This window comes from Coffea eugenioides, chromosome 8, assembly GCF_003713205.1.
Source record: "Coffea eugenioides isolate CCC68of chromosome 8, Ceug_1.0, whole genome shotgun sequence".
In the NCBI taxonomy this organism is placed as follows: Eukaryota; Viridiplantae; Streptophyta; class Magnoliopsida; order Gentianales; family Rubiaceae; genus Coffea; species Coffea eugenioides.
Window position 1 is genome coordinate 761,481 of NC_040042.1, and position 20,894 is coordinate 782,374.

At 37.3% G+C, this 20,894-nt stretch overlaps 3 protein-coding genes across 6 annotated transcripts; 1 reads left to right on the forward strand and 2 right to left on the reverse strand.

The window, feature by feature from the left end:
* Positions 1–613: 613 nt before the first annotated feature.
* LOC113781389 lies at positions 614–4,300 on the reverse strand. Of its 3 annotated transcripts, none has more exons than XM_027327308.1 (5): positions 3,987–4,300; positions 1,478–1,734; positions 1,291–1,378; positions 1,009–1,075; positions 614–925 (listed from the first exon to the last, which is right to left on the reverse strand). In XM_027327308.1, the coding sequence occupies exons 1-5, from the start codon at positions 4,049–4,051 to the stop codon at positions 872–874; spliced, it is 531 nt and encodes a 176-aa protein (XP_027183109.1). In that variant the 5' UTR covers positions 4,052–4,300; the 3' UTR covers positions 614–871. The 3 variants fall into 3 exon arrangements, with proteins under 3 accessions (XP_027183109.1, XP_027183110.1, XP_027183108.1); XM_027327309.1 differs by having other exon boundaries at positions 1,478–1,739; positions 3,987–4,299; XM_027327307.1 differs by lacking the exon at positions 3,987–4,300 and adding an exon at positions 3,002–3,447 and having other exon boundaries at positions 1,478–1,739.
* Positions 4,301–6,108: 1,808 nt separating this feature from the next.
* Positions 6,109–13,881, forward strand: LOC113779074 (glycerol-3-phosphate acyltransferase 9-like). Of its 2 annotated transcripts, none has more exons than XM_027324504.1 (14): positions 6,109–6,159; positions 8,279–8,343; positions 8,731–8,932; positions 9,064–9,121; positions 9,709–9,827; positions 10,516–10,615; positions 10,960–11,055; positions 11,165–11,261; positions 12,121–12,208; positions 12,284–12,380; positions 12,765–12,850; positions 13,061–13,180; positions 13,329–13,427; positions 13,595–13,881. In XM_027324504.1, the coding sequence occupies exons 3-14, from the start codon at positions 8,826–8,828 to the stop codon at positions 13,641–13,643; spliced, it is 1,116 nt and encodes a 371-aa protein (XP_027180305.1). In that variant the 5' UTR covers positions 6,109–6,159; positions 8,279–8,343; positions 8,731–8,825; the 3' UTR covers positions 13,644–13,881. The 2 variants fall into 2 exon arrangements, with proteins under 2 accessions (XP_027180305.1, XP_027180304.1); XM_027324503.1 differs by lacking the exon at positions 6,109–6,159 and adding an exon at positions 8,031–8,118.
* Positions 13,882–14,623: 742 nt separating this feature from the next.
* Positions 14,624–19,655, reverse strand: LOC113780951 (phospholipase D alpha 1-like). The gene is made up of 5 exons (XM_027326741.1): positions 19,584–19,655; positions 19,376–19,487; positions 19,124–19,158; positions 15,320–17,192; positions 14,624–15,189 (listed from the first exon to the last, which is right to left on the reverse strand). The coding sequence occupies exons 2-5, from the start codon at positions 19,470–19,472 to the stop codon at positions 14,750–14,752; spliced, it is 2,445 nt and encodes an 814-aa protein (XP_027182542.1). The 5' UTR covers positions 19,473–19,487; positions 19,584–19,655; the 3' UTR covers positions 14,624–14,749.
* Between the last annotated feature and the right edge of the window lie 1,239 nt (positions 19,656–20,894).

The window sequence follows — 20,894 nt, forward strand, 5'->3', positions numbered from 1 at the left end:
AGGAAAAAGAAAAGATATAAGGTCTAGTTATTTTTTGTCGGCGTGCTTTCCATCCAAAAGTGGATAGAAACAAAGGCAAAGGAAGCCAAGACAAGTGAATATTTTTAAATTTCCTAAAAAATTTTATGTCTTTGCAAATTAGACTTCTAAATCGTGGATAAAAACGTACTTAACGCATGATAGTTTCCTTCCAATTCCTTTCCTAATCCAAACAATAATATTTTCAATATTTCCTTTCTTTTACTGTCTCCTTGCCTTTCTTTTCCACTGGAGTCCTCTCATTTCCCTTTCCTTCAATCCAAACCGTGCCTAAGTGATTGCAAGAAACTCCTCAAAAGCACTCGCAGCTGGAAATGCAAGGATAGGTTCCATACCCCTTTACTTGTTTGTGTTTGTGCATTGAACCATCTAGCTGTTCTTGTTTCATCAGAAGCTAGCCAGATATTTTGCAATAAGAAAAAGATGTGCAGTGTACCCTGGGAAACTAATTGTCCAGTAGCATTAGGAAAGGTAGTCCAGATCAAACTTTTGGGATTCTTGAACAGCTATAGAGCAGGAATCTGCTTCACATAAATCCTCAATGTGAGCTAAAGACGCTTGCAAAGCAGACGTGGACACTTAGTGGAGAATGTTCCCAATAATTGACTAGCAACAAGGTCCTGATGCAGCAAAGAGCAACAGTAACAAAGGAAGACCATTTGCTGCATGACTAAATACCATCAATCATCACTATCAGCAAGGACAAAGGGCACACCAACTTGGTTGCTCCATATGTCGGTATAAACATTTGGACATCTTTGGTAAAATTTCATGCAAGTTACAATAACAAAGGAATAATGAGAGTCGACAAATGTATCTCATCTATGACAACTCAATCGTACAGTCCCTCCTGCTCCCAAATATCAACAAGAAAATCTACCACTTCCTGTCATTCATTTAACCCAAGGATAATCAGAGGAGCACTTTCATATCCATAACCAAAGATAAACAGTTTTGCAACAGACTTACTGGTAGAGGGATGGGCTGAGGAAAAGGTTTATTGGTACCAAGCAGACTCTCGTAAGTTGCATTCCACCTGGAACCCAAAAAAAAAAAAAAAGAAGAAGATACCTTCAGCATTAGGAAATAATACAGGAGCGCAAGTATTATTTGAGGGGATGCTGTCGAGGTTGGATTCTAATAGTTACAAACTTGGAAAGCTGAAGAAAGTAAATCTTGAAAATGTGAAGTCAATTGGCCCAAATATAGATAAATGTTCTTTTCTCCTGTCGTAGTTTTCCTGATGCCTACCCTAATTTGGGCTCTTGAGGTTGCTTGGGTCTTTTGGACTCCTTGTCTCCAATCCACAGCTGCCTTGTCTGATTCCAAAGAAAAAGTCCTGCTCAAAAACATATGTACAAGCATATGATAAATAAGAATGATGCAAAGGGTAGAATTGAACTAAATTTTAAAATCAGCTATGCCAGACAAGACTCACCATGATTTACAAACTCAGTAGGGTTGCTAGTGCTGCTGCTGGTACCCTGCTGGTCAAGAGTCAGATTCGAAGTGCTAATCGAAGAAACACTTCTTTGGGATGGAAATGCACTATTCTCCATTTCATATGTGCTGCTACTCCAAAAATCCTCTTTTATGCTGGGTCTTTTTACCCGATGACCTTGAATTTTAAGCCCCTTGGATGGCTCATCCACAGATATTATAAGTGGCGGCTTAGTACAACATCCAAAACAACCTCTGCTCTGTTGGAATCAGGTTTGCAACCACAAAAAATGATTAGTACACACATTTGAGTATACAACATATACAAAATACAAACTATCTCAAGCACTATAAATTCCAACACCTGAAGATAAATGCTTTTTGCCAAGACCTAACAATACCATCTTCCGGAAGGTTCAAATAACTTTAGCTTAACGAACCACCGTAAGTACTATTTCATAGGTTTACACATAAAAATATATAGAGATAAACATATGTACTTAAAATTGTAAAAATCTAGGGCAGGTTCTTAGTTCAAGCAGAATTCTATTTTCATGCATTATGTGAGCATATATGCACATCAAGCTGGAACCTATGCAAATAAACTTCGAAATTATTGTGGTTGCAGATTTTCCAGGTTATAACTAAGTTGACTCAAACATGAAATCCTCCTTAGAATAGATATATATGCACAATATCTAGCCAGCTTGAGAATTCTATACCATGCGTTTTGTAGGATCAAAGAACCAAAGAAGAATAAACAGGGATTTTCACTTAGGTAATGTTGAATCTATAACAGAAGATGCACAATAACAATGCATCCCATATACAAGAGTTTCAGCTTTTTCCAAAGACACAAACTTCCGCAATGGTCAATGTAGGAAGAAGACTCACTGGAACGCTTTACCTGTATCTGAGAATACTACAAGTATTCCAACATTCAATCTTAACCTTCAACACTAAAAAAATCAATAATTTTAACCACCACTGACAAAGGAACCTCCCACAAGCGACACAAGTTTTTAACCAAGGCCATAGTTCAAAGTGCAGATCATTGTCAATAGTTATACAACTCCTCAGTGAATCAATAAAAAAAAACAGACAGTAATTTAAGATCCCCTACAGTAAAATATCCTCACTTCAAATCAAATATTGTAATTAGCTTTTCTGACATCTAAACATGGCCAATATCATCCAATCACACTTCCTACAGAAGAAATGAAAAGATTTTGTAGAAGCATGATTCTTTCTCTAACATTTTGCTAAAAGTTCAGGCAGAAAGTAAGCCATTTTCTACCGGGCAGCAAACCCGTATTGCTTATGAGAGGAATACCACAGGACATCTCATGCTTCTTTTAAGACAGCAAGGCAAAAGAAAAGTAGCATCCTCAATAACATAGAGCATAACAGGTAAAACAAAAAAATTACAAGCACCATCCTTAATTTGAGCAAAGAAAATCTAGCATATCAACCCAATCCAGAAGCAAAGATACACAGAATGCAGTTCACCGTAATCTCTTACACTGAAGAGGGCTCTGCATTTCTCTTTCAGCTTTCTCATCATTAAACCAGTAAGAGCTTGAAAATAACCTCCAATATACAAGCACAAAGAAAAAAGAGGCTTCCTTCTGAGGCAAGCCTCAAATTGAATCCATAAACAACATCTACTACTCATTTCTACCAATCTTCCACTAGCGTTAACCTTTGATCCTAAAACCAAAGCAATAGGAAATACGTATGGGAAACAAATATAGTACCGTGAACAACAAACACTCGAAACTTCGCAGTACACAAGCAAAGCCAAACAAACAAAAAGATCCCAAGTTTTCTGTTCACTTCACACACTATTATTGCCTTGCTTAGACTAAAAGCAAACAAAAAGATTCCTACCCAGAATAAAAGAAAAGTGAGAGGTACGCAATTAAAGTCTTAACTGACATAGGTTCTTGATTATACAGAGAGAAAAGCTAAGAACAATAGTAATAAATAAAAAAAAAGAGAAAAACTTTATTCCTCAAATTGGCCTTCTTTCTTTCCCTTATTGAAACAAGACAAACAGAGCTCAAAATTCCACCCCATCACATCCCTTTACTAAAAAGTTTTGTCAGCCGAAATAGTAAACTTCCACCAAAGACCCAGAATCATTGGAGTATAAAATTCAAAGATGAAAGGTAGGGAAAGGTAATATGAAAGAGTTGTACTTTATGCCTTTCTGATTATACCTTTAAGTTTCAACCCATGATTCCTTTTAACAAAGTGTCGTCCGCGTACACAACGAATTTCTAGGACAAACCCAGAATAACCAAGGTAGACAAATGAAAATCGAATGGAAGAGAAATGGGAAAAAAGTGAGTTATACTCTTTGCTTTGCTTGTTGTACCTTAAGTTGGCTGCACTGGTTTTTACTAGGCAAACAGAATGAGAGATGGTGATAAACTCATAAACACAAATCATAGAGTAGTACCGTACTGGCAGTTGAAGCAAAGATTGGAAACGAAAATACTGACCCCATGCATGCAAAGATATTATAGATCCAGGAGGGCAAGGGCAACAGTAATCTACACAGTTGCATTCAGCAGATTGAGAGAGGAAAACACTGCTCCCAGAATAACCATCAAAGAGAGAAACAAAATCCCTGCAAGGATAGATGATGGGTATTTTGCTATTTAGTACTAATGTTAGTGCTGAAGCGGCTATTGAAGGAAGAATGAAAGGGGAAGCAAGAAAGAGAGAGAGCAGGGGAAGCGGAGCGGATGGGAACTGGGGAAGTGTGAAATGGGGGAAAATGGCAAAGGACGGTGAGGAAGTCGGTTGGGATGGCTGCTAGTGGTAGTGGTGGATTGAGCTACGGCCACTTGTGCTGAGTGAAAAGGACTGCATTGCCCCTCGGGTGCGTCATCGGTCATGGGTTTATTTCACATTTTGGTGAAAATTTTCTTGGGTTTTTTTCTTTTTGGTTTTTGTGTTTTGAATCTCAAAGTGTTTTCTTGTGTTTGGTAACTTTATAATTATGTGGTAAAAACCAATTGGTTTCTTCTTTTCTTATTACTTTAAAATTAACTTAAAAGGGTCCTTAAAAAAAGTAAGTTATGATGGAAAATACTAATAATAATAAATTTTTCTTTTTTTAAAAAAAATAAAAAGGACGAGATATAAGAAGCTGAAAAGGAGAAAAAGAAAATTTAAACCTAAAAAGTCCTATTAAGAAAAGTTAGATATAGCTGTGGTGGATTTCATGGCTAGAAGATTACAACATCTTTATTCTTCTTCGTCTCCGTTTGGATTGGCCTATTTTTTTAAAAATAAAATTTTTAAATATAATATTACAATAATATACAAATAAAAATAATTTAAAAAAATTTCATCCCATATAATATTTCAAAAAATATCTAATAATAAAAACTTTTCATATACACTATTACAGTAAAATATTTTAAAAACATCAGTTAATTCAAACAGCGGAGGTGGGACGAGACAACTTAATCCCTAAGGTCCCCATTTTTCTTTTGGTGTGGATCTTAAAATATACAATGAGAACCAAAATAAATATTGATTCCGTCCTTTAGCTTTATGCGTTTCTGGATTTTTGTGTCCTGTAGCAAATTTAGCTAAACAGCCACCCACTTCTGTAACAAAAAGCTATTCCTATTTTGGAAGGCGCATGCGCTAAGGGAATTGTGGATTTCTTTCCCCCCCCCCCCCCCAAAAAAAAAGGTGGACGTTTTTTGGGTTCAATGAGGGCTTTAAATCGAATAACTAGGAAAGTAAGTTTGAGAGTTTTTCAGTTGGGTTTTAAGAGTTAAAAAAGAGCTGACCATAAGCATACGCAGCTGGACCATAACAGTTTGCTACAGTGAGAGACTCATTAATTCGGTTCAGGTTTGTATGTTGGATTCATCTTAAGACTAAACTATCCATCCGCAGGCAATTTGGTTACGTATTGGCCCAAGAGCAAGCACCTGTTAAGTAACCATCCACTCGCAATGCGGAGCTACTGTGCCTAATTTACGGTACATTTCATAAAATTAAAGTTTGAAAAATAAAATCTTAAATTTAAATTTATTAAATTGTTAAGTACGGTTTTGTTTGGATTCACTATTTTTCAAAAATTAATTTTTTAAATACTATAAAAAAATTTTAAAAGTACTCTAAAAAGTAGTCTAAATTTTTTTTAATATTAAAAAAAATCTCAAAATATATTTTAAAAACTCTACTACTCTTAAATATTTCAAAATATTTTCTAAAAATATCCCAAAATATACTGAAAAAACTCTGCTATAGTAAAATTTTTTAAAAACACCCTCAAAGACAGTTAATCCAGATTTGATATATTTGAATATTTGAATGTATATCAGATTGAGTGATAGATAAACAACTTATCACTTATTTTTTAGAGTAAGTTTTGGTTTATAATTCAGTGTCACTTAATTAAGTCAAGATACCCTATTTTTGGTTATCAAACGTGTCTGAATCTATTAAGTTTAAATACTAAATTGGATTATCAAACCATGTGCCCTTTACAATTACTTCATTTATCATGAGCACATCTTAAGAGAATATTTACAGCCGAGAGTTAGATGCATCTTAAGGGTAAGATCATCACGCAGAAAGGATTGGAGGAATGTATACGGATTTTGTCCCAAGAACACGAGCTTTGTGTTAGAAAGAATTCAAGTCCAGGTAGGTACAGTAATGACTCCCTTCAACTCTTTTTGGAAATAAAGTAGACAGTAACCCGTAGAATTTGTTCAATCTTTTCAACCCTGTTTGGAACCTTGGTTTTTAGCCAAGTTTGTATGATACTAATTTTTTAACAACTTTTGCTACAGGAACCCCAAAATCTTATCAAAGTTTGTAACCTACACACTTTAAAATATAAAAAACACAAAAAAAAAAATGCCCTTCCCTTTTCTTCTTCTTCCTCCCCACCTCAACCCACCATCACTTCGTTGCCGGCCACCACCTCCGCCTCCGGCGCCGATCACCTCTTCCGGTGCCGCTTTTTTTTTTTTTTTTTTTTTCCTTTCTCCCTCTCCCCTGCCATCCTCCCCCTTTGCCCGATTTTGATCCTCTCTCTTTTTTCTTCTCCCTCTCCCTCTCTCCCCCTCTTCCCCCCCCCCCCTTCCCCTTCCCCTCTGGCTGCGACCAGATCGCACCGAGGGAGGGTGAGGGTGGCAAGGGAAGGGGAGTAGAGGGGGAGAAGGAAAATTGCAAAAAATAAAAAAATAAAAAAATTCAGGTGCCAGTCTTCTTTTGCAGAGGCGGGCGAGGGAAGGGGGATGGGGAGAGGGGGGGCGGGGGAGGGTGGAAGAGGGGTGTAGGGAGGGAGAGGGAGAGGGAGGGGTGACAGGCAGGAGGTGGCGGGGAGAGGGGGAGGAAAGTGGGCGGCGGATGAGGCAAGACGGGGTGTCGTGGGCAGAGGGGGTTGGCGGGGGAAAGGGAGGGGAAATGGGTGCGGAAGGAAGAGGGGTGAGGCAGGAGAGGGAGAGGAAGAAGTGGCGGGCAGGAGAGGGGAAGAGGAAAAAGAAAAAAAAAAAAAATTTGCAGAAAGTTGCTGCTTCATTGGCAATTTCGACCCAAAGGGAAACAGGGGAGGGGGAAGGGGGGGGGGAGGGGGAAGGGGAAGGGAGGAAGGAAAAGAAAAAAGAAAGAAAGAAAAAAAAAAGAAAAAAGAAAAAGAAAGAAAGAAAAGGAAAAGGAAAAAAAGTTTTTTCATCTCACAAGTTTTTCTACAACTTCTACAGTGATCTACAGTAAAGTTTTATACAAACACTCAAAAAACTCACATTCCAAACGGGGCCACAATTACAGATGAGAGACCTTGATTTAATATTCAAAATTGAGACCCTAGAGATTCTGCATGAATTTGCACTAACTAGATGTTATTTGGACAGCAATTTTCCAAAGAAAAATTGTTACGTTTTCCGTGAACATGTTTCTCAATCACCTTTTTACCTCACATATATCAAAACGCTACAGTAATTTTTCTACAAAAAATATAGAAAAATACAATCCAAACACAACCTAGTCTTTCATCTCTCTTTATCCATGGATTATTATTTGCTCTTTTTTTTTATCCTACTGTCCCACTATTTTCGAATAGGAATGCAAACAAGTCAAATTTAATTGAGCAGCTTGCTAACTTATTCGATCAAAGTTCGAGGTCGAACTTGCATTAACCAAATTCGAGCTCGAGTTTGAACAGTTTGAGGTGCTTGACCTGCTAAGCTTGGCACATATAATTTTTTATTTATTAGTATAAAATAACTAGTTTATCTCTTATTTAAAAGTATATAAAATATAAATTTTTTTAAAAAAATTCAATTAAACTCGATTAAAGTTGATCGGGCTCGAATTTAGTTTGATTGGACTCAATATTGCTCGAGTTAAATGTATTCAAACTCAAGCTTGAATCTAGATTTTTTAACTCGAGTCGGGTTTTAACATTGCATTAATCAAGTTTGACTCTGTTGGATTGCACGAAAGTTACTCTTGATGATATCGAAGGAAAAAAATCTGAAAAAAGTACGCTGTAATCTTTTTAAAAAATAAAAAGATCAAATCAACCTAAAACAAATGGCGGCTGCAGCTGATTTTATTTGAGGCTTGGTCTTCGACTTGTTTGCTTCAACCGTATAGGTTCTTCGTCTTCTCGTTCTTCTTCTAAACCCAAATTTCTATCTTTCGTCTTTATCTCGTGCTCGTTGAGGCATGAACAATTTAAAAAGGAATGGTTTTTCTGTCATCAACTTCAAAAATTTTTTTTTTCAAATATCTTGTTTTGTTTTGGTGATTGCAGTTCAATATCAAGAATCCTACCACAGGGTGCCGGAAGAAGCTCGAAATTGACGATGACCAGAAATTGTACGCATACGCCTCATTTTTTCCTCCTGATTTTCATCTTTATTCATATTTTGCTTCTGGGTTTTTCATATTTTTGTTGATTTCAATTGCGCTGAAATAATTGAGTTGTGCATTTGTTTTTAGTAATTTAGCTGAATGATGTATCGATTCTTTCTTAATGTTTGTGCTGTCATTTCTATATTGGATTTTATATATAAATTATTACACATGACATAAGGATTTCTGTGCTCTGTTTTGCTGTTTTTGTTGTTTTTTTTTTCTTTGTGAGGAATATCTCTCCTGGGTTTGGAATAATGGTGTCATTACATCTTTGATTGGGTTGCTGTAAAATCTAACCGATGTGAACCTCAACATTTAATTAATGTGAGCTCTATATTGTTTGGGTAGGGCATTAGCAGCTTAGTGGATTTGCGTTTTAGAAAAGTATCTGACGGAGAAAGTTGTTGACTTGGGGAAGAAGAAGCGCAATAGAGAGAGGAGAGATGAGTAAACTGAAATCGTCGAGCTCTGAATTGGATTTGGATCGACCAAATATCGAAGACTATCTGCCCTCCGGATCCATCCAGGAACCTCACGGCAAACTTTGCCTGTATTCTCCTACTTATTTCTTCTCTTTCCCTGTTTTCATTTTTTATATACTATAAAACAGCTTTGTACTAGGTAAGGTTGGCGTTGAGAATTCTAAACTGGACTTTGCCTTTTTTTTTTTTTTTTTTGCAGGCGTGATTTGCTCGATATATCACCTACCCTCACTGAGGCTGCTGGTGCCATTGTTGATGTAAACTCCTTTCTCCTCAATCTTCATTTTTATTCTTTACTTTTATCCCCATTTTTTTTGCTTGTATTTCTTCTCTCACCGATGCCATTCTAAATTTGTTATTCTCTCTCTAAGTAGTACTATATTGTTAAAATAAATAATGGCATTTGTTGCTGTTCTTTTTTTGGTCCTTGCCTTTTTGTTCTGAAACCAGGTTGGCCACATTTTCACTAGAGTCACAGTTATAGGATACCAATCCTTATCCTTGCAGAAACTCTCTCTCTCTCTTTTTCTGAGCACTTGAAAGTTTTGGTTTCACTTCTGCTGTTTTCAAAACTCAAGTTGGGGGAAACAATTGTGGTTAATCAACTAGCCATGCACTTAACAAGCTTCTCTTCCAGAATTTAGATCATCACACTATTTAATGGACTCTTCTGATATTGTATCACACCAAACTAACATTATGCACAAGATTATCACATGTAAATTGTTCCCCAATATTCCATTGAATTTTTTTGATGTTCACAAAACGTGTTCTTTCATTATTTCCAGTGTCGACCTTATTCAATATCAATATCATTTATTGGCCAATTCTTTGTGTATCACAGGATTCCTTCACACGATGTTTCAAGTCAATTCCTCCAGAACCATGGAACTGGAATATATATCTCTTTCCTTTATGGTGCATGGGTGTCCTTGTTAGATACTTAGTTCTTTTCCCATTAAGGTTAGTTTTTACTTTTTCTTTTTGGGGCTTGTTTGACTTTTCCCTGTCAAGCCAAAAAGAGGGACAAACATGGAATGTGCAAGTAACTAATAGAAGTTTCCCAGAAGATCTTCCCCTTGTTTTGCAGTGCTATTATACTAAGTTGGAGGGTTTAATCTTGCTTGTTCACCGTGCAGAATTTATTGCTTAAGTATGTGCTGTGATAGTTGATCAGTTGGAGCCAATCCAGCTTGAAGAAACAAATAGTTTCACCATGTTTGTACTACTAGATATGCTTTCATCATGTTTTAGCCAATTTTACTTCCCCTGCTTAAATTCAAGAGAGCAACATCCATGTATGTGGTAAAACTATTTCATTCTTTGCATTTTTTCTCCCTGACAAAGAGGTTCCAGTGCAACTGGGGTGATACTTTTGAAGGTTGGGGGTGGTGGTGGTGCAAGATGAGTTAAGCTACCATTTACTCCTTTGAAAGTGCCAGCTGTATGCGGAGCTCATTAATCCTCTCGTACAGTCAAATGGAGTTTTACCTGGTCGATGCCATTTTAATGAGCTTCAATATATTATTTAGCTATTGGAATTCATGATTTTCCAGTGCTTAGGCTAAGGGATTTTGAGAACGAGTTAGTTTTTAGACATTATCACTGGAGATGTTCCTTGACCTTTTAATGCTTCTTAATTTCATCGCAGGGTTATTGTATTGACGGTAGGATGGATAATATTTCTCTCTTGCTATATTCCAGTGCATTTTCTATTGAAAGGGCATGACAAGTTGAGGAAAAAACTAGAGGTAGGATTACTTTATACTCTTTCAGATCTTTTCATGCAGCTTTCTCTCTGTTATATGGTCTGGTAACAGTGAGCAATTTTTTTTTTTGTAGTTGTTCTATTTTCTCACTTTTAATGTAGACTTAGAAAATTGTGCAAGCCTAACTTGAATTGTTTAATTTGGTTTAGAGTGTCTGCACAGCACCTGTGAACTTAGGAAACTTGAATATAGTGGTGTTATTAGCAACACTCTGATGATAGCATGCAGGTCTCCTCTTTGTTTGCTCCTGTAGAGGAAGATAAATATTTTATGTGTGGCTTCTCACTTTTTTTTTTTTTTGGGTTTTCCCTCTTAAATTTTCCAAGAGGTGTCTTGTGGAATTGATTTGCAGTTTCTTTGTGGCATCATGGACTGGGGTTGTCAAGTATCATGGTCCACGTCCCAGCATCCGGCCTAAGCAAGTATGGTGTTGATTCGTTAGATGCATTGGAGTACTTCCTGCTCTAGTCCAAATGAAACCTATTTTCCCAACAGAATTTGCACTGAAGATCATTTAAATGGTTGGAACAGGTATTTGTGGCAAATCATACGTCAATGATTGATTTCATTATTCTGGAGCAGATGACTGCATTTGCAGTAATTATGCAGAAGCATCCAGGGTGGGTTGGTAAGTGGCTTTAATTGGTTTGTGATCTTCACACTGCTGTTGGAGAGCTTTTACAATATTCTTAGCCCTGAGATTTATTTCCTTTGCATGGAACGCACCTGTCCATAAAATTGAGAAGTCTTTATGGTAACTTGTGATAATCCCAAATTTCATGTTCAGTTTTACTGATTTTATGGACAGACCTTTTTCAAAATCTTTCTTTATTTACAAGTAATTATTGAGTTCAAAAGCTTTTACAAATTTTGTTAGTTATCTAGTTTTCGAAATGAATGTTGAGCTGGAACTGATGTCTTGAGTAAGAAAGGTGTGCGATAGTTCCTTGCACATATTCGAGGTCAAAACAGTTTGTATTTGTAAGATAATGATTTTTGGCTTTGGAGTTTACCTGTTTTTCACCTTTGGTGAGAGAAAAATGTTGTAGGATGTGTCAGAATGGAGCAAACAGTAATATGTTTTTGTGTCCCTTGAGCAAAAGAATCGAAATGAAACAATTTTGCCATTGTCCTGATTCAGGCCATTTCTGGGCATCATGGGTTGGCTTGCTGTGTGCTGTCCTGTATTACAGTTTGCTTGCAATCTTGCAAGCATTTTTTCTCCTGCTTCAAACATATTTAAACTAATGGGCCTGGAAACAGTGGCCGATTTAAAATTAATGAATGGAGATGTACCTTCTTTTCTTCAGGAGATGCTACCTTTTAGTTTGAATATGCTTGTAAAATTTAGTGATACAAAGGTAGTCTTTTGCAGCAGTGGAAGATGATTGAGGGGAAAAAAATCACAGAAACTAAATTTATGTTATTCTCCAGTATCTAGGGTTGGGTGGTATCAAGTAGTTTTAGAGTATATGATATATTTGCAGGGTTATTGCAAAGCACTATTTTGGAAAGTGTTGGATCTATCTGGTTCAATCGTTCTGAGGCTAAGGACCGTGAAATCGTTGCGAGAAGGTATATATTACTGAAAAGACTATTCTGCCTCCTCTTTTCGGATTAGCTATTGTAGCTTCAATTCTGGATTTTCAGGCTAAGAGAACATATTGAGGGGGCAGACAACAATCCTCTTCTTATATTTCCTGAAGGAACATGTGTAAATAATCATTACACTGTTATGTTCAAGAAGGTAATTGTTGTCTATATATAACAGTTGTATCTGCTGAAGAACTTGGAAAGCGCTGAAAATATATTTTTATGTTTCTCTCATTGATCCTTTTGACAACCGTAGTCAAACTGAAATGCTCCTTGGTCGGTAGTTAAAATTTTTTTTTTTTTTTTTTTTCTTTTGGGGAGGGGTTCTGCAGCTGTTGGGTCCTGCTTCTATGTCAGCTTAGCAATGATCTTTTGAGATTTCAGTTCTGGAAAAGCTTGGAACTTCTTGTATTTTTCTCTTTTTTCCCTCCTGAATTCGCCATCTTTTTCCTGTTTTTTAGTGAATCTTATCCACATTTCAACAAGTTCTTCTAGTTCACTAAGTTGATGCTTATATAATCTCTTTTCTGATGGTTAGGGTGCTTTTGAACTTGGCTGCACTGTTTGCCCAGTTGCAATTAAGTACAACAAAGTATTTGTTGATGCCTTTTGGAATAGTAGAAAGTAAGATTTTTGTATCCTGTCTCAACCTCGGCTTTCCATATTACTGTTGATGTTGAATGAGATTCTGCTTTCCTATTGCAATGCTTTCTGTATAGCACTTCTCTTTAGATTATTAAGCAGTGATCATGTATTTAAACTGCATAAACATCTGCCTAGTAGTGAACTGCAAATCACTTTGCCTTACTTTAGTAGCATGTTTCTTGTTGTCAGGCAATCCTTCACAATGCACCTGTTGCAGCTAATGACATCATGGGCTGTTGTTTGTGATGTATGGTACCTGGAGCCCCAAAATCTGAAACCTGGAGAAACACCTATTGAATTTGCAGAAAGGTAGGTGGTTTCCTTGAATAGTGATGGTTAAACAACATTGCTGATTTGGTTTGCTGTTGTGTTTTACTGGAGGCACATAGTATTACTATGTTGGAGCTATCCTTTTGATAGAAACAGGCTTCCTTATGAGCCCAATTTCCATTGGTAGGGTGAGGGACATTATTTCTGTTCGAGCAGGCCTTAAAAAGGTCCCATGGGATGGATATTTGAAATATTCTCGTCCTAGCCCTAAGCACCGTGAGCGAAAGTAAGTTACTCAGTTGTGTTATTGGTTTCTTAAAATACTGTCTCCAGAACTGCTTTGACTAAGAAGATGGTGCGCTAAATTCTCTAGTTGACCTTTGTGAGTCAATTTGTTGTTTCTGAGCACAAGTTTTGTTCTTCTCATCTTATCATGCATTCTGTCAATTGCAGGCAACAAGGCTTTGCAGAATCAGTTTTGCGCCACCTTGAGGAGATATAGAAGTATGATCCACACGGTTTTCTTCGGCATGTGTAAGAAGTTGGATTGTAGGAATCAGAGGTTAAATGTTGATATGAGGCTCATTTCACTTTTTGGAATAGTTTATTTGGATGACATGCACTAAAACCTTAACTGGTGGCTTCTAATGCATGTTTATGTTTCGGTTGACTGCAAACAGTTTTGGGAGAAGACTGTAATCTTCATTTGCAGCACGGGCCATAATAGACTAGATTCATTACCTCTTTCTTCACTGTTCTTTTGTTCCTCCCAGTCATGGTTTTGCCTGTCACACGGTGTTGCTTGTTATGGTGGGATAAATTTGTGCATTAATGTGCCTGGCAGAGGTGGAATGAATTATAAGTAAGGAGGAGAGAAGGGAAAAAAAATGGACTGTAGCTTTGTCCCTGGAGTTGTTTAATGTCTAGTCATGGAGAGTCTGGAGACTAATAGGGCAGAAGTTTGTAGTGGAAAATTAGGAGGAAGGAAAAAATGGAGACAGTGAACCGGCCAAGAACTTACTTGGGAGCATGATTGGCGGTAAAACTAGATCCAATGCGGATTGTTTGGAATGGGTGAAAGATGTGTATTGTGCCAAGGCTCTTTCTTCTTCTGGTGTTGTTGCTTGGCATGGGTGTTATACATTTGTTCATCCAGGTTAATTGCTAAATCCATTCTTGGACTGTATTCTGAGAACATCAGGAGCAGAAATCTTATGGCTAATACTCAAAAATTTATCTTATTTTACCTACGGGGGCTATTCCTGGCTTTGCTGACTGACCAGTGCAAGGCGTCCCACATACCTTAGAACTCCTTGTGCTGGTTGGGGGTTTTCAAGAACTTTAAGAAATTTATCAAGAATCGAACGTTGGCGAGAAAGATTTGCATATCAATTGGTCTTTAAAAAGAAAAAAAGAAGAATAAGAATTCGATGGATCTCATAACTAATTATTCACAGCCAATTTGGTATGTATCAGTAGTAGTATTGGCACAAGAGCAAGCAGCTTTAATCATGGGCTATTTACAGTTACATTTATCAGTAACACATCAAGTATGATTAGTACGAATATTTACAGCCAAGAGTTAGATGCATGCTAGGAATAAGAACATCAAGTAGTAAGGATTGGAGGAAGGTAATCAGATTTTGTCCCAAGAACACGGGCTTTGGTGTCAGGAAAGAAATCAAGTCCAGGTAGTGCAGTAATGATTCCATCCCTTGAAACATTCACAGGATACCTCAGAAGCCGGACCGAGAGGTCCTCATTATCAGGAAATGTATCACTCGAGTAGAGCTCCCAACTTCTCTCTGCATGTAAATTCACTTGCCTGACACATTCCAATGTCCCTGGATGATAAAACACGTAATCATGTACATCAAGATGTTCCAACCACAGGGCCATTCTGAATTGAAATATGCTGCCCTTTGCTGGTTCTGCATTTGAAAGATGATGAGGCTGATACCCTCCCATTGCAATCTCTGTATCTCTTGCTCCATCCATCGACCTCTGATTGATGTTTGCAGACCCCACGATTATGTATTCATCATCCACTGTTGGAGATTTATCCCAAATGAGAACCGGAAGAAATCCAACAAAAACAAGCACTATAAATATTCCAGTCAAAAGTTGGAAGTAAGAAAAAGGACGTGTGTGCCAACTGAGTGAATTTGCTTCAATTACCTATCATGGTTTTGGCATGAACATAGATCATGAAGCGCCTAGATTTTTGAGCTCTGGCATAATCAGTGTCAGGATTGGGGGTTTCTGGAGGCACATATTCTCCAGCCTCTCGGGACTCCCGATTGCCAAGGCAGAAGAACGTTAGGTAGTCTCTAAGGTCTACATCATCCCCCTCACCCTTAGCTTGGAGTGCTCGAGCAATATCTTTATACATCATCTCCATTGTCCTCCTTTGCCAATCTAGTATCGCCTGGACAGATGCACTCTCTGGAATCCCTTCTGGCCACATTGGAATTACAACGTAGACTGTGAATTTCTCCCCTGCTTCTATCTTGCTCACGATCTTCAGTGAGAGCTCTTTGGGAATGAGGTGCAATGCGTTGATGTCCGGAACCTGTATATCATTCCCTTCCCAACCATACGAGCTTCCCAAGAAGTACTGATTTTCGATGTAAATGAAATTCTTTGCGCGACGGATAGCATGAATGTAAGCATCCTGAATGCTTCTGTCTATAATGTGGTCCTTCCCACTAACAAGTCCTACTTGAGCTGCCTCCGCAGGATTTTCAGGGAAGCCATAAGCAGCACCACCATCAATCGAGCGAAAAACTTGAACATTCCATGTTTCGTGATCTTCCGACTGGGTCACTGGTGATGGGGGGATGGCAAATCTATAAAGCTCATTAAGGGAGAACAGATAGTTGTTTCCGACTTGCCTCTGCCATCGCTGTTCGAAATTGTACAGTACATCCCAAGCTGCAGGTCCTTCCAGCTTGCAGTGAACGTCATGCCATGGCTCCCTGGGGCCACCTTTCCTGATATTGGAGTCTGGAAAATTGGGTTGATGAAAATCATCATGATGGGCAGTATTTAGAGAGCTGAACAAGGGATGAGCTACCGTATCATATCTCCCGTCACAGAGATCAATTCCGCCAAGAAAACTCACAATTCTCCTCTTCGGCTCGCCCCCCGATCCTGGAATTTCAGAGTCCACTATTACTGTCTTTTGGTGATGGGTAAACATGGCGGAAACCTCAAATCCCTGGATTATGCTGTTCCCATCATCAGGATTTCTAGGACAGAGAACACAATGAACATTCGTGTCACGAAAGAAATCACCGGTTTCTTGATCATGTGTTGCCATCAGACCATCCCTCTTAAGAGTCTCAACTGAAGTTCTGTCATCCCAAACAAGCAACAGGACCCTCACACCTTCATTTGCCTTCTTCTTTAGCAGCTCGCCAAGAGTAATATCTCCCCCTGGCTTAGGCCTATTTGGATCCCTTATCAAGGTGATCTGAGTATAAACAGACCATCCTGTCATATAAATCAAGTGTTTTGCATTGTTGATGGCATCAAATATATCCTCCCAACACCTCTGAGGCTCGTATCTTAATTTGGATTCGAGGTAATTCGAAAAGCCAGTGTCGGGCATATGAGCATCTTGGTAGAGGGTAACATGGCAACCTTGTCTTTCCTTGAAGAAAGTACGGGGAACCCCTTTAAATGCTAGACTACCTCCGATTCCTCGAGACCAATTGGGATCCTGATTTACGCTGAAAAATTGCAGCTTCACATGAATTTTTGGTCCACCTTGTATTGGGATGCCATCTTCATCCAAAATCTGGAGCCATCTGTCAACTATGAATCCATTTATGATCTCCTCGACGGGCAAATAAGCTCTTCCAATTAGTGTTGCTCCAACAGCATTGTCATCTTTTACAGTGAAAATGACATTAGAGACCATATGGGCACAACATATTCGAAAGCCTTCGTACCAACGAGGATTGGAAAGCTGTTTTTCTATCATTCTGGTTCGTCCAACTCGAGCCCTTTCCAAATCAATGGTAGCATATAGTCTCGAACCAACAATCTGCTAATTCATGTAAATATGTCACCGAATGCTCACCGGAATAACAAGATCAACGCAAAATGTGTTAAAAACAGGATTACGATTAATTACCTCTGGCCGGCATAAGACAGCTCTCTTAAGTCGGGCACAAAATCCTCTTGCCATTTTCTCAGGGCCGCTAGTCTTCCAAGAAAATAGTTTCCGAGCAGAAAAGGGAAAGGGAAAAAAAAAAGAGAAATATATAATTGGTAATGCAATTGTAATCTTTGGCCATCATCTTCATGGTCACCAATAGAGATGTATATGTTTCAGGACTAAGGCCCCTAACGTTAATGATTTATGACAGTTAAATATCAGCTATCTTGCCAGTTGACATGCAAAAAATCTACCTTTGTTGTACAAAGCTCCAAAGATTAACATCAGATGGCATAAAACGAGGATTGAAGGCTAAGTTTATAGTTAGGCCATAGTTCCAATTTGGAGAAATTAGGATTTTTTGAACGAGAACAAAAACTTATGCTGCAATGATATTCATAAAACTTACTGAATAATTTTACCAAATCAAACTTTGTGGGATGCAGTTGTCTAAAATTACATGCTGGCTTTGAAGCTGATCAATCCACAATGCACGCGTTTAAGTTTTTAAGCACATGCAAAAGTGAATTCTCTAAGAATGAAACCCGTAAACTTATATACTTCGTAGATTCTTTTTCTCTTTAATCTTTTTGGGAGTGACAATTTGGCTATTCTAGCATAACAAGTATCCTATCAACCGTTGACATGATGAACAGGATGATATGTTTCCTTCAATTCTTTTCATTCTAGTAATAGAAATAGATTTTCCTCATAAATAAATGTTCAACTGACTACAATTTCAACGAGAAAGAACTCGTTGAACAATAACATGGGGCGATTCTACGATCCCTTTTATGTATCATACCTTCCAAATTAAATTTATAGTTGGATAATGAAAAAGCATCATTCACCCTTAGATTATAAAAAAAAATTAAGTATTTAAAATTCAAGCAATTACCTAATAAAAGTTAAGAAAATGATACTCTAAAGGTATCACAAAATTTTCCTAAATAATATTATGATAGTGGTCAAGTATATCAACTAATTAGTAATTGCTGAAGCTCTCTAAGATAACATTTGGCTATACCAAGATTAATTTACTTTAGCTTTTTGAGTTTCCTAAATAATTGACTTCATAAGGTCTGTTTCAAGAAATGAAAGCAAAATGTTTGTGCTTAAAAGAATTTGAAAGCAAAAGCTTGCGTGGAGTTGCCGCTTCATGGTACTTGAAACCCTTAGACATAATCCTTTTAAGTTGACATTATGCAAAAGAAAAATTCTCGAAATGAATTTCTATTTTGAAAGAAATGAATCGGAATTAATCTGTTTTAAACAAGGGCAAGGAAACCTAAACGAAGTCTTAGGTCTTGTTTAATAATCCAATTTAGCACTTAATGGGTTCAAATTTTAACATGTTTCAACGTGTTTGATGATCAAAAACAAAACGTGTTCACTAATGAAGTGGCTTTAAATTGCTTAGACAAAATTTACTCAAAACAACAAGTGATAAACTGTTCACTTATCACTTAATATAGAATATGTTCATTTCAGTAAATTTAACAAATTTCAGATTTTAATTTTATCAGAAGCACCCTTAGTTGACAATTGTAATATTTTCTTGAACATGATCTCCATCTTATGTTATTCTCACAATATAATTTAGTTCAAAATGTAAAGGGTAAGAAAGGTAATTCATCTAAAATGTACACTCCAAATGTTAGGAGTGATTCATAAAAATAGGAGCGACAAGTCTTCTTACTTCTGAGGCTGGGATTGAATTTCCATTTCATATGTGCAAGCTCATAAGTAAAATTTTGGCCCTATTCGCTCAAAAAAGAAAAATTAAAGAACTTCGCTCAAAAGCAAGAAACATAGACACCGAAACCATATCCAGTAGACATCTCTGTATGGACTATTTATTACCAAGGAAACCAAAAAAGATATATGGCAAGAATGATTTGACAACAGAATACATGCCTTTCCCTAGAAACAACAACATACTAATGAAACTCTGCAATTTGCGAACAGGAAGACAGGAAGGGAAAGGAGAAAAACACCACAAGAAACAAGCAATAAAAGTCAGGGTCTGGCATGCATATTAGTGGCAGTTTTGTCAAGATAGAGAGTACATACTTTGCCGCAGAAATTAAAACCCCATCCAGTTTGCAGTCTGTCAATCTCAAATATCGTAGCTTGAAGAGTTCCATGAAGCAGTTTTGAAGGCATCTTAATTGATTTCTCCTAAGCCCATGAAAGAAAATTCATCAAAAGCGCATAAAAAATGTCAAAATTAGGATATTCAAACATGTCATATGATCACAGCTGTAAATTGTTTACCTAATTACTGTAACTTCTTGAATTAGTTGGTTGTGTATGTATATATGCGATGGCAAAGTAAATTTAGAACTAGCCTTGAAGAGGGATTTCAATAAGTTGGGGGGGGGGGGGGGAGAGATTTCTTGAGGACTAAAAGAATCAAACTTGACAAAGTTCACGTTGTACTATCATGATTTCATATGCAGTCGAAAGAATAGGAGAAATCACACGCTTAAAGTTGAAGAAAGAAATATCCTTTGCGTTGTGTAATCCTCAAAATTTCACAGCGTGATGCCTACAAATGCTTAGAAAACGCATGTATTTGCCTTGTACATGCAAACAATAGATCGCGTTGGTGTATTATAAAATGCAGTACCTATTAGAGAGTCTTTAGATGGCTTCAACTTGTGAAAATTGCAAGATATCTGAGGAGGATGAGCATGGAAGAGAACGGAAGATTTCTTCGTGCAAGGGACTATACATGCAGGAAGGCAAGGATTGCTTCTGTTTGATATTAGCTAATTAATTTTTTATAGTAACAATTAGCCATCCATATGAAGTATATGTAATTAACAAAACAATTTCCGAATAAATTCCAAGAAAGAAGGGCAAAGCCATATATGATATGATATATCAATTCTTGGACGTCAATTTGGTTCGCATAATGTCACAAAACAAAGGAGTACAATAACAAGATGGAGTTGCTCTTCTTAACATAATATAATAGCAGCCAACGACATTTAGATGGAATGGACATAAAGAGGGTGTACCAATATATTTGGTTATGATGATTGATATTAGATGCCTGTCCTCCTGTTGCAGCAATTGTTGATTCCTCAAGGAAATTAATAGTTTGATCAATGGACTACGAACGAACTCTAAACTAACAACCATCATGGCAAGCACAAGAAAGAAGCCCGTCATGATTAATAAAACGAAGTCGAATGAATTCCAGACCATCAATTACTAGCTTTTTTGCTTTCTAGCCACTTGTATACTTTTTTCATAGTCTGAAAGCACAAATGTTCTTGTTGTCCATAAACGTATAACCAGATGTCAAATCCAGAAGATGATATATCTCTCATTCCCATTTTCCACTGCTTAATGAATATAGGATGACACATAACTCAGATAAAGAAAACAGGATTTTGGCTAAATTGTGAGTGACACATAATTTGCATTCATCATCTGTTGGAGGTGCAGAAAATTACTCCTATGTACACCATAAGCATGGTTTTGTGGCCTTGAGATTTCAGGACTCGGTCAGTAATAATTAGCACCATTATCAGGTAAGGGTTTTTAAATTTCGAAACCTTTAAGCAATAGATAGAA

What these genes read in the sequence shown, in the direction of transcription:
- LOC113780951 (XM_027326741.1), bottom strand. Translation starts at nt 19,472, where the DNA reads ATGCCTTCAAAACTGCTTCATGGAACTCTTCAAGCTACGATATTTGAG. An exon ending in TAATTTCTGCGGCAAAGTAT is followed by an intron (nt 19,159 to 19,375) that starts GTACTCTCTATC and finishes GGTAATAAATAG; the next exon opens with TCCATACAGAGATGTCTACT. An exon ending in CTACTGGATATGGTTTCGGT is followed by an intron (nt 17,193 to 19,123) that starts GTCTATGTTTCT and finishes ATGAATTAGCAG; the next exon opens with ATTGTTGGTTCGAGACTATA.
- LOC113779074 (XM_027324504.1), top strand. Translation starts at nt 8,826, where the DNA reads ATGAGTAAACTGAAATCGTCGAGCTCTGAATTGGATTTGGATCGACCA. An exon ending in CGTGAAATCGTTGCGAGAAG is followed by an intron (nt 12,209 to 12,283) that starts GTATATATTACT and finishes CTGGATTTTCAG; the next exon opens with GCTAAGAGAACATATTGAGG. An exon ending in CCTAAGCACCGTGAGCGAAA is followed by an intron (nt 13,428 to 13,594) that starts GTAAGTTACTCA and finishes TGTCAATTGCAG; the next exon opens with GCAACAAGGCTTTGCAGAAT.
- LOC113781389 (XM_027327307.1), bottom strand. Translation starts at nt 3,154, where the DNA reads ATGAGTAGTAGATGTTGTTTATGGATTCAATTTGAGGCTTGCCTCAGA. An exon ending in CCTCAAGAGCCCAAATTAGG is followed by an intron (nt 1,076 to 1,290) that starts GTAGGCATCAGG and finishes TTTGGGTTCCAG; the next exon opens with GTGGAATGCAACTTACGAGA. An exon ending in CTCAGCCCATCCCTCTACCA is followed by an intron (nt 926 to 1,008) that starts GTAAGTCTGTTG and finishes AATGAATGACAG; the next exon opens with GAAGTGGTAGATTTTCTTGT.